Source organism: Lineus longissimus, chromosome 11, assembly GCF_910592395.1.
Source record: "Lineus longissimus chromosome 11, tnLinLong1.2, whole genome shotgun sequence".
Classification (NCBI taxonomy): Eukaryota; Metazoa; Nemertea; class Pilidiophora; order Heteronemertea; family Lineidae; genus Lineus; species Lineus longissimus.
The window spans coordinates 11243857-11255858 of NC_088318.1; the positions used below are offsets into that span (position 1 = coordinate 11243857).

General features: G+C 41.3%; 1 protein-coding gene across 1 annotated transcript; it reads right to left on the bottom strand.

The window, feature by feature from the left end:
* Window positions 1-75: 75 nt before the first annotated feature.
* On the bottom strand, window positions 76-10744 carry LOC135495835 (RNA cytosine-C(5)-methyltransferase NSUN2-like). The gene is made up of 20 exons (XM_064784812.1): window positions 10579-10744; window positions 9961-10053; window positions 9628-9722; window positions 8966-9070; window positions 8550-8655; window positions 8057-8128; window positions 7398-7482; window positions 6369-6505; window positions 6009-6061; window positions 5609-5683; window positions 5060-5190; window positions 4674-4869; window positions 3907-4311; window positions 3673-3765; window positions 3005-3140; window positions 2004-2081; window positions 1585-1723; window positions 1225-1264; window positions 721-848; window positions 76-549 (listed from the first exon to the last, which is right to left on the bottom strand). The coding sequence occupies exons 1-20, from the start codon at window positions 10687-10689 to the stop codon at window positions 413-415; spliced, it is 2415 nt and encodes an 804-aa protein (XP_064640882.1). The 5' UTR covers window positions 10690-10744; the 3' UTR covers window positions 76-412.
* Window positions 10745-12002: the final 1258 nt, after the last annotated feature.

Here is a 12002-nt window from a genome sequence, read left to right on the forward strand (position 1 = left end):
TGTAACTACACGCTCCATCAGGCAACCATGATTTTGATTGGTAGCGTGGAAAAAATTACACTCTGAGAAAATACCTACATATCTTGAAAATATTTATTTCGAACAACTTGTTGATACATGATCTTAATACTACAACCAATTCTGGTAAATGTTTTAACCCTTTACAATTCTAAACCTTGTGATAAACACTCCATTTCAAAGATACTGCTGATAACATTGTTTGGAAACTAGCTGTGCGCCAGGGAACAAATCCCTCAAAATGCCTTGAAAAAGAGGTGATTTGATATCTGTCTGACATTGGATAGTCACAAAGAAGACCGCGTGATCTTTGAAACAAATAAACATGGTCCCCAGCAGACGAGACAAGTGTCACTGTGATTAGGTATGAGCCAAATGGTAAAGCTTCCTCAACTCAGTCACTGACGTCTTCCAATACCGGAGGGGGTATTAATTCAGTGACATCTAATTCTGGCACCTCCTCCTGACTATCCGTGGCAGTAGTTTCAGCTTTGGCAGACGAGCTGCCCTTTTCAGCTTCGGCCCGTAGGTCTGGAAATGAAGAAGAAGGTGTTGAGCAGGCCATTAACGCAAAAATCATAATCCTAGAAAATTTCAATTCCAAAATATTTATCAATTTCGACACATTCCAGGTTCATTTCAAAGTTTTTTAACAAAAGCCACTTAAAGTTTGCTCCTGGTTTAGTCAAATAGTCCACAAACCTTTTTCATTGGCCTCAATCCCACAGAGCCGCAGGAAGTGTGATCGCTCGTATCTCGGAACAAATGACCGAAGTGATGTCTTTCCTCGCCATCCAACAATCGTCAGGTTACACTTTGGAGCACCAGGCCTGAAAACAAGTACTACTATAATTCTATTTCCATCTATAAGAGCAAAACCGTATGGCCCTCCAGCCTCCTCTGGAATTGAGATGAAGTTTAACTTCCTTCCCCTCGAACTGTGTGTAACACAAAGAAATCAGTGGCCACCTTTTAGACAATTCTGATCCTCATAGGCCCTGTGTCAAGGTTCCGAGTAATGCCAAGCTCCTCGAGAAATAATGATAAATTCTATTTTATAAACTTTTGGTGTGGATTTTTTAATGGGTTCCTTCAAACATGAAAACATCAACAGATAAAACCGGGTCAGACATCCCAAGTTGAAACCAATACCGAGTGACCTGGCCAGGACTGAAGAGGAACAGGAAACTGAACAGGCCAACTTACGTGTCTTCAGGAGTATATTTGAGAATAAGACTTCCTTGAGCTGAAATGTTTAAAGTCTGTTATTAATTTGAGTGAAATAGTTATTCTATCGAAAGTTTTGCCAATCTTTAAGATATGTTGTTGACGCTCGTGAAATAGCTATTCTTACTTGCTGTCATTTCTTCTGCATTTGATCGTGAGAGCATTTTCAGGTGTCACTACAGATGTGCACTGTATTTCATGGACCAATGAGTCCGTCACAAACGAAGGTCGATGTGGATGGAGTTTACATGTTTCATGTAGCTACCCCCTGGCATAGGTAACAGATACAGGGAATCTGCTGAATCTACAGAAAGGAACTACATGTATACGAAATCTTACAGTAAGTTTCCATTTCATTTGCAAAGTCTGTTGCGAATTTAAAGAAGAATGGAGCATCCTCGCTCAGTAGTGTGACAATATTTGCCATGCTGATCTTAACGAATCGTCTTGAAAGGAATGGCGAAAACGTGTGAATGGCCTGGAAAAGAAAGAGATTTTGAAAATTCGATTTCAAGGCCTCAGGTACAGAATGTCTCCATTTTAAATCATGTCCAAAGGACTGTGACAAGTGAGGACATGCCTTGAAACTGACACTGGTACATTCTGGCTTAACCCAACACTGCGGTACAATGTATGCAGCAGGCCTTTCAATTGCATGGGGATCCCCTCAAAGACAAAGGTATCCCGAAACTATGTCAAGAATACATGGAATGTCGCTGAAACATGCCGAACTATATCTGTATCCCTTGTATACTCACATCCTGTGTGAGTCTGTAATCACACTGCACGGCTGGATTATCACTTCTTACAAGGACAACAATACCTAGGTTAACCACCTAAAAACAAAAAAAAACAATACCGGTAATGTCATGGCCTGGAGGAGGCGGCTTTGTTGTTGTATCATAAGCCACTCGGGTTTCTCAGCTGGATAGAATTTTTTGTCTGGCAGAGACACCAGGTCAAAGAGATCTGTCTGATCTCGTATTATAAGGAGGAGGCAAAGAAAAAGGTCACAACCAGGATGTTGGGTAGCAAACCCACGATGTTTGAATAACGGGTCCCATAACCCATGTGACAGCAGCACTCTCATCAGCAGTTCAAATCTGATTGAAGAAAAACCAAACTTTGAAGAAATCGTAGTAGACTTTGCACAGCTGCACAAGTCACAGTATGTTCTTGTAAAGCCAGAGTTTCTGCCAGAGCCCCCCCCCCTCAGCAAAGTTGAGGGGGGGGGGGCCCGCTCAACTTTGTTGAGTAATGATTTCAAAATATCTCTTCTTTAAGCTAAATGAAAGAGATAAGATAAGGTGTGAATCACTATAATGTCCTTATCAGTTACTGACAACATCAGGGATGTGTCAGACAGTATCAAACAGACTACTTGAGAGGGAATTCATCAGCTGTATTTTCATAACATTTCAACGACATATATTTACCACTATCTATGTATTCTTTTGCCGATTTTCAAAAATTCATGTAGGAAAACCGGTGTTTTTACACATGAGTTTTTGGCTTTGAAACGCTTGGAAAACGCATTCTCTGGGCATCTAGCCAAAAAAAATTTTTTTTTTTTTCCGGATTGTGCCCCCGTAACGTCAATTCCTGGCGGAAACCCTGAAAGCACCAATGATATTGACATCGGGGATTACAAGCATTGAATAGAGTAACAACTGGGCATCACACTCTGGAGCCCTACAAAGCCAGGAGACTTGGTAAGGAGACTTGGGCTGGGAGTGAACCAGTCTAACGGATGTTATACCTTTACTTTCTCATGGTTATAGGACTGTAACGTCTTGATTGCTTCGGATGCAAAGTAGATCTGTCTCTTTTTGCCAGAGTCGCAGCGAACCAGACACTGGCCCATTGGAAAGTCGTCAGACACACCATAGTACTGTCTGCAAAGTGACGATAAAAATCCTTCTTTAAGGCTATTTTGATTAAGGCACACATGTAGGTCACAGGTAGATAAACCGCAGCTTTACCTTTCAATCAAAGGATTTGGGAATTGCAGTAAAGAGACTTGTCCAAGATAACAATGTGTGACAGTACTGTGAAGGAAGGCAGCAAAGCATTTACTCGATGGACTGATAGCATTTGTCTTCTTCCTTCTATTTAATTGTGTTCGCTGTACAATCACACCCTATCTGTGGATAAAGTTAGTGGTTCTTCGTCTCCATAAGGCTGGTGTAGGTGAATTCCTTCAGGATAAATTTCCTTCCAAATACAGTGGAACCTCCCTTAGCGGACACCTCTCTATTAAGGACAACCTTTCTATCAAGGACACTAGTTTTGGTACCAAATTGGTTGTTTCCATTCAATTTGACATCTCTAATCAGGACATCTCTCTATTAAGGACAGCACTCGTCAGTCCCTGGGGTGTCCTTAATAGAGAGGTTCTACTGTACTACAGTCTAGATCATAACTTACTTGATTGGCGGCCAGAGTGGCTCATCCTCCTTGAACCATAAGAATGGATCCTCTTTGTGACCAAAATTTCGCTTCTTCTTGGAGGTTTTCTTCCTGAAACATAAGACAACAGAAAGTAAGACCTAATTTCAGATCATGCCTTAAAAATCACCACTTTAGAATCCGTTCATCAAGGCATCAGCTGCACTGATAGAAATACTTCCAAAATGAGAAATATGTAAGAAAGATCCTCACTCCTCTCTTTCCCTTTTTCTTTTCTCTCCTGGCTTGTCCTTCCCGTTGGCATCACCCCCACATTCCACATTTGCAGCATCCGCATTTGCAGTATCCATATTGACTGTTTTTGAATTGGCAGTATCCAAATTGGCAGTATCAGCATTGGCAGTATCCACATTGGCCGTTTTTGAATTGGCAGTATCCGAATTGGCAGTATCAACATTGGCAGTATCCACATCCCCATCGCCTCCCTCCATATTGGATTTCCCCTCCTCTTCATCAACCGGTGGGTTTTCAATGTCTTCAGGAGTGACGATGAGTTTCACGACGTCCGTTGGTTTCTGCCAGGGAAGGTGCTTTTTCTTTGTGAGAACAGCGATGAAGAATCCGCCAGTGTTTTGATGGTGAGGGAGCACACGCATACTGAAAAGTTGACAAATTTAGACATGAGGACAAGCACTTGGGTTAAAATCGTGAAAAGTTTCCTTCAGCTCTCTGCCGGGGCAGGTTGATTCTTTCGCTGCACATCCCAAATATCTATTTTTATTCATTGTGCATAGTCTAATTGAACCTAGTAAAGTAGAACCTCTCTATTAAGGACACCCCCAGGACTGACAAATACTCTCCTTAATAGAGAGGGGTCCTGATTAGTGAGGTCAAATTGAATGGAAACAGCCAATTTGGGACCAAAACTAGTGTCCTTAATAGAGAGGTGTCCGCTAAGGGAGGTTCCACTGTAATTTATGCCTGTTGGACTATGAAACATGTAGGTCAAGTGTACTAACCATCTCTCGAGATGCAAATCGGCCGCATTGTCTGGAGGAAACACAGAAGGAAGATAACACTTTTTCATGATCTTTGGAACAGACTTGTAATCCTCCAAGACTTGGCCCTCGTTATCTGTTATTGTCCATGTCCAAAGTCCAGGCATCGTCTTCAGGCCAGGTACGGTCAATGAGGACTCCACCAGCTCCACCGAATCTGAAGAGAAAGTGCTCGCCAAAATTATTGTACTCTATAGGTTTTAGTTTAAGGACAGTCTCAAGAAGAATGACAGACCAGCACTGATGAAGAGTAAGGGCGTCTAGTGGTGAGGGTGGCTGCCTCGTGACCGGAAGATCGAAGGTTCAAGCCCGAATGGTAGCTCAATATGCATGCAATCGATAGTTACCTCCACAAGTCGCCAACATAGATGCTATCACAGCCTCGTTTTCAATCGGACTAAATGAACACGTCGAGTAGACCAGACGACCTCCTTCCTTCAGTAACTCAAGACCTCGCCTGAGGATGTTTTTCTGAAGTCTGCAATGGAAAAGTAGGCCTTGTATACAAGTCTGCAATGGAAAAGTAGGCCTTGTATACAAGTCTGCAATGGAAAAGTAGGCCTTGTATATAAGTTATCCAGGAAAGATATCAAACGCACACACAAATGGAACGATTACAAAGTCCTCCTCAAGATGGAGACTTTCAATGAACGCTTATGTCAATCAGTTTTGAGAATTCAACACAAAAAGAAATTTCAAATTCGAGTTCAATTTTCAAATTTTGGAATGAACAGAGTTGGCCTTTAACTCAATTCTGTATGCTACGTTATCCATTAAACGTAGCTGCTCACAGTCCTTGAAGAAATGTTATGAAATAGGTTGTAGAACATGATCCAACGTTAGGTTTAAGCATAGTCGCCCGATCATGTGATGGGGTCAAGGTGAAAATAACGTACTTATGCAACTGTGCACCATTACATGGCCTCCACTTGATCCACACGTCTTTATTCTTCCTCAACGTACCATCCCCGCTAAAAAAAAACATTAAATTTTTTCTCAAAACGTCAAGGATCACAACGTCTTTTTCACTTGAAATGCAATAGGTTTTCGCACTCATGACGCAACAATATCGGATTACCCAGATTTCAGACAAAATATATGGAATTGTGCCGTCATGACATAATTTCTGAGCTATTTTTAGCATTGTCCTGTTTATGAGATTTTCAGTCCTTTACATCGATTTTCTGACAGTTGGCCATGATGTGAATGTGGTAACAGATTTCTAACAACACAGTAATTATGATATCCATGCAAATGTTTTGAGCGACCACAGTGAAGACAGTATACAGTACTAACCTGCATGGCACATCTGCAAGAATTCTGTCAAATCGGACAAAATCCTTCGGGTCCTGAAGAAAAAAGAAATACAATTACCGTTAAATGTTCTTCCCAAATACCGACCATAAAAATAGCTGCAAAAGACTAACAGTAAAAAATCACTTCACTAAAAAGGTCCATTTGAAACTAGGAAGAAATGAAGTCACAGCTGGTGAAGATCAAATACTGAATATTGTCAAGCTGAATAAAATGCCTAAGATTGAGTGATATTTCAATTCTTTTGTCTATGTCAACAGAATAACTTGGGTAATGACTACTTTTGCCCAAGGACAGAATTTCAAGGTGTCCGGCGTGGCTTTCTTGCCTCCCAAATCTTACCGGTCCACATCTGAAATTGGGCAACTGTTGTACATCATGGTTGACTATCATGAAACACGGGCTCTGCAGTCTTTTCACCTGATGGACCATCAGGTAACATCTTTTGTTATCCACATCATTGGCGACAACATAGCCTTCTACAAGATGAACAAAAACAAACATAAATCCAATCCGTCCATACACAACACCATAGCCATTGTAAAGTGCTAAATGAAGAGCAAGTGATTTATAGTTCACCAGGAGTAACATAAATCCAATCCGTCCATAAACAACACCATAGCTACTGTAGGTGCTAAATGAAGAGCAAGTGATTTATAGTTCACCAGGAGTAACATAAGTCCAATCTGTCCATAAACAACACCATAGCTACTGTAAAGTGCTAAATGAAGAGCAAGTGATTTATAGTTCACCAGGAGTAACATAAGTCCAATCCGTCCATACACAACACCATAGCTATTGTAAAGTGCTAAATGAAGAGCAAGTGATTTATAGTTCACCAGGAGTAACATAAATCCAATCCGTCCATACACAACACCATAGCTACTATAAAGTGCTAAATTAAGAGCAAGTGATTTATAGTTCACCAGGAGTAACATAAATCCAATCCGTCCATAAACAACACCATAGCTACTGTAAAGTGCTAAATGAAGAGCAAGTGATTTATAGTTCACCAGGAGTATTCCTCCTCTAAGACGAGACAAGTGTTTTGCATGGCACTAGGGTTAGACACCAAGTGACTTTGTGTGTTCAACCAAGGACGGGACTCAACAGCAAGCTACAGTCCACTTGGAAGGGTCATTTGCTTGCCCTGGCATAGGTACCAGTAATGAACCTAAGTTTTTCGTCGCACAAAGGACAATGCAATTGAGAGTAAGTGTCTTGCTTGAGGACACAGAGATGAAACAGCAGTTAAACCCATGACCTCCTCATAACATGATTATAAGCATGGCGCTCTAGCCACTAGGTCACTGATCACCATTTGGTTCACATATACAATGTAATAAAAAGGTACATGTACCATGCAATTACCAGGAATGTTGATATTTTCATCTTGATGGAGATACTCAATAAGCTGAGCTGTCTTTGACCCAGGGGCAGCACACATGTCCAAAATCTGAAAATATCCATGTATATATCATTCAAATACACTTCATACATTTCTGGAACAACAACTCAAGACTTATAACGATATCTGCCACATTTACATTACTTACATCATCTTTCTCTTTAAGTTTAAAGGGTAACTCGTGTCAAATTTCACCATATAATGTTTTAGCTGTTTTTGACAAATGACTACGTCACTTTCTCATAAATCGGTAAGGTTTTCGAATCGAAATGCACATTTTCTAGAAATTGATGGTTTAATCCCACCCGGACGACTCGCTTCGATGCCGTTTTCGTTGATGACGTCACAACATGAACATTTTCGCGGTCGCGGTGGTTTACATTCAACGATTTTATAATAAATCTAATCAAAAATGGAAAATTTGAGCTTTACATTTGTGATCAACAATTAAAAACGGACGTATTTCCACAAAGTTGTAAATCACATCATAGTATCACTTTAAATTAGACAGACTTCGACCAAGCGTTTCATTTAGTTACTACGACAAGACCAACAAAAGTGTGACCAAACCTTCTCACTTCTACACCACTATATAACTCGCAATGTGAAGAACAGACCATACCTTGTGATGCGGCTTGATGTCCATGAATAGAGGCGGGATCATACTGACAGCTTCTTGTCGGCTGATGTTGCCCTGGAATTGGATATACAGTAGAACCTCCCTTAGCGGACACCTCTCTAATAAGGACACCCTCTCTATTAAGGACACTGGTTTTGGTACCAAATTGGTTGTTACCATTCAATTTTACCTCTCTAATCAGGACACCTCTCTTTTAAGGACAGTACTTTTCAGTCCCGAGGGTGTCCTTATTAGAGAGGTTCTACTGTAGTAACCTGTTTGAAATAAGGCAAAAAGTAATGTCTGAACTATTTTAACACCTGGTCAGGGAACTCGAAGAAGCAGAGTGGAATCAATATCCACGACACCAAGCTACATTCTTGTACCCACCGTCACTGTCAAAAATAGTGGAGTCATGAAATCACTATGGCATAAAAACATTTGCAAACAATGAACGCTCTTGACTTCACATGTATCCAATATCTTATAGACTCACACATTCTGTTTCTGATATGAGGAATTCGTGTAATTTCTTCAGCGCTGGAAACTTTCTGATCGCTGTACGAGGGGAGTTGATCTGCCACGCAAGACCTCCAGGATACCTGCAACAAAGAACCATCAGTAATCGCATTTCCACATGTACATCAGCAGGAGAAGATACGAGTCGGGAGTCTGTGACAGTGCATGGAATTGTCATTTAGGCCTGGTTTCTGTTGTTGTGACATTTTCCCGGGCTTAACCTCAGTGATTGTTGTATTGTCCCTGGGTCTTAACTTCAAGATGATCTTCTCCCTCGGGACTGGACTACACGTTGGTGCCATTGTCCCCAGAGCTTGGTTGTACGGTTGTGAATTATCCATTTACTCTTCAAGTTTTATAATCTTTTGAGGTGAACTGAAATTAAATACAAACCAGTTTAGACACTCTGGTGGCTCCTGTCTCACTCCATCCAGCTCAACATCGGCCAACTCGGAGAAAAATTTGCTCTTGATGAGATCCAACAGGCTTTCTGCTTGACTGAAAATGACAACAAGACTTGTTATGCGATGCCAATGAGGTGATAAGGTATAACCAGTGTTCTCCACAAGGCTATTTGTCAGGGTGGCCCACCCTACCTTGGCAGCTTACCACCCTACCTTGGAAGAGCCACCCTACCTTGCTCTAAAACTTTGTGGAGGGTTCCTATAGGGCCACCCTACCTCAAATAGCTGGCCACCCTACCTTGTGTTGCGCACTGGTAAAACATCATGCAAATCAAGGGTATCACCCTACCTTGAGAAAACCCTGTGGAGAACACTGTATACCAGGGCAGCAATTATAATCTTCGCTAAGAAACTTTCAACTCAAAAACCCTTTGATTGATGCAGTGCTCACGTTCTCATGGTGTCATGGAAATATTTGTTTGTGTGGAGCATATGCTTCGATCTGCGAAGAAGAGAATGAAGCCAGTTAAGTACACTCCTGCTCAATCCACACAAGATCCAGAAACATACATTGTTTAAGATTATATCTCTGGGGTCTCCTAAAATCTGACCACTGGCTGGTGCTCTTCAAGACACATGTCAAAGCCATACCTTCTAAAGCCCGTCACCCTGAATGTGACTGGTAGTGGTGTTCGTAAAGCCTCCATGAACGCACCCCATTCGTCTGCTGGAACCATATTTTGAGCCTAGGAGTAGGAGCAATCAAAAGCTGAATGAAGCAACAGAAAGGGAGGCATCAAAGATGCAACTAAAGGAATATCATACAGCAACTGTAATTTCTGATTCAATCGTACTGCAGATATAACATGTAAGTTATGTTGCCACATTGACATGCAGCTCCTATAAATCAAGTTGACAAGTTCAAAAAAGTCATTTTGATGTCACAGTTTTAGACAAGTAAACAATCAATGCAAGTAAATTTACCTTGTAAAATTTTTCAAAATTTTTATTTTCCATCACAATTTGAGCATAACTTCGCCTTGAATCCTTATCCCATCCACCTCTATTCTCCGCAGCCTGCAAGGATATTGGTAGTGGTACCAATAAAGATGAGAAAACATGGTTTATTTAAAGGGATATTATATAATCAAAGCTGCCCGTTGGGTTCATTCATCATTGGGAATGAAATATTCAGTCCGAGTCTAAAATGTAACGATAAATAATTGCCCCCTGCCCCTGGCTCATCCTCTCGCCCCATCACAACAACCTGCTTAGGTTAAAATTTACAATCCCCGATCGGAAATGACGTAGTTTGATCGCATTCAACTATAAATCCATTGAACAGTGGTGCTTCGTTAGTCAACCGATGACCTTTTTTTGGGGTGTGATCGGGGATTGTAAACTCGTTCCCCTGCTTATATCAGTTGGAAAGCACAGACTACAAATCAACTGACTATAATGGCCAACTTCGACCGGCTCTATACTCAAAGTAGGACTTTTTTTCAGGGGACAAAATTTTCTTTTACATCACTTTCTCACAAGAACTAATTTTTCAACATTGTAATCATTCATTCATTGCAAGAATTTTTTGCCAATCCTTACTCCACTTCCAGTTTCACCACTACCAGATGCAGTGCCACCATCAGCAGCCATCAGGCCAGCATCTCGTTTCTTTTGTTTTCTTGCCCTTCCCCTCGATTTTGATCTAGCCATTGCTTGTTCTTCAATATTTTGAGAACGTTTTTTGAAATTATTGCACGCTTATAGCGACTTGTTACATCCTCGATGTACACTACACTTCGCGGAATGTCGGAGTTCTTCTAGAAATAACAGGTGACGCCACCTGTTCATAACGTGGGAAATACGAATTAGCCTCGATCAATCTATATCATAATACTATAAGGCGGCTCGCTAAAGTGCCATTTGGGGGTCGTGTTTCGTCTCGAAATTTTGCACGTTTGCAGGTGATATGTTATCCTGATGCAACGTCATGTTTATTTTCGGAAATTTACTTCAGCGGAGCAGTAATGAGGGATTTTTAATCGGACACGGTCAATTCTCCTTATCACTCACGGAAGCCAAGCCATTGCTGTTCAGTTATGCAGGGGATTAATGAATCACCTGCACTCCCTGTGGGGTGACTAACACTACCTGTTGAACGGCTGGCTGTAGGGGGATGATTGGAACAGCCTGTACACGTGTTGACCTGCTGAACCAAGGTTAATGTTATTTTCAATCCACGATTGTAGGTCACCTGATCTTCGAGATTTCGCGGGAAAGAAATTGTAAACAAACGCATGTGTGCAGTTCAAATGTAAACAAAAATGTATTTTGATACTTTTGGTTGCTGGACTTGGGTTTTCCCGCAGTAAGGAGCTGGGGTCAAATTGATGGTCTATCGTATATTGGTACTGTATTAGCCATAGCTAGCCCTTGATTATGAAGGGATTTTCAAATTAAGGTTACAATGGTATGTTTATGTGCTCACCACAGCTTTCAAAACTTGATGTATCTGAAGAGGCACTCTGAACTTGGCATGGCCTTATCAAGGAGCTGCTCACGGTGCTGAACTTCTAGCTTGCCTGTCGACTAAGTGCCTTGCCCGAGATCATGCTACATGTAGGAGGAGCACGCATTTTAAAGTTTTAGTAGTGATAGTGCAATTGGTCCGAGCCATTTGGAGGCCGACATGTGAAGGCCTATCTGGGTTCTCCTTCATCTCCGTATAAAAAGGGGTATATTGCTGACTAAGGAACGAGGTATATTCACATTGCCTCATCATCTCATTCGGACCAATTGATTTACTTTTATATGCACGCATACAGCACGCCACAGGGTCCGAGTCTGTGGACAAATGGTTGGTTTAATTTGTCTCTTCGTTATTGCTCCTTTGATATTGCATTATATTTTCATTGCAATTCAATCTATTCAAGGTATAGCCCATTTGAACCTGCCTGCGCCACGGGTACAATGCTTGTCAGCTTATATTAGATCAACTTCGTCCCCAAAAATTCTGGTATTCCACT

Bases quoted from the DNA above. Each gene is read 5' to 3' on its own strand.
- LOC135495835 (XM_064784812.1), bottom strand. From the start codon at position 10,689: ATGGCTAGATCAAAATCGAGGGGAAGGGCAAGAAAACAAAAGAAACGA. The intron at 9,071-9,627 runs GTATGGCTTTGA...TGTCATTTTCAG, and splicing joins AGGGTGACGGGCTTTAGAAG to TCAAGCAGAAAGCCTGTTGG. The intron at 5,191-5,608 runs GTACGTTATTTT...TTTCCATTGCAG, and splicing joins AATGGTGCACAGTTGCATAA to ACTTCAGAAAAACATCCTCA.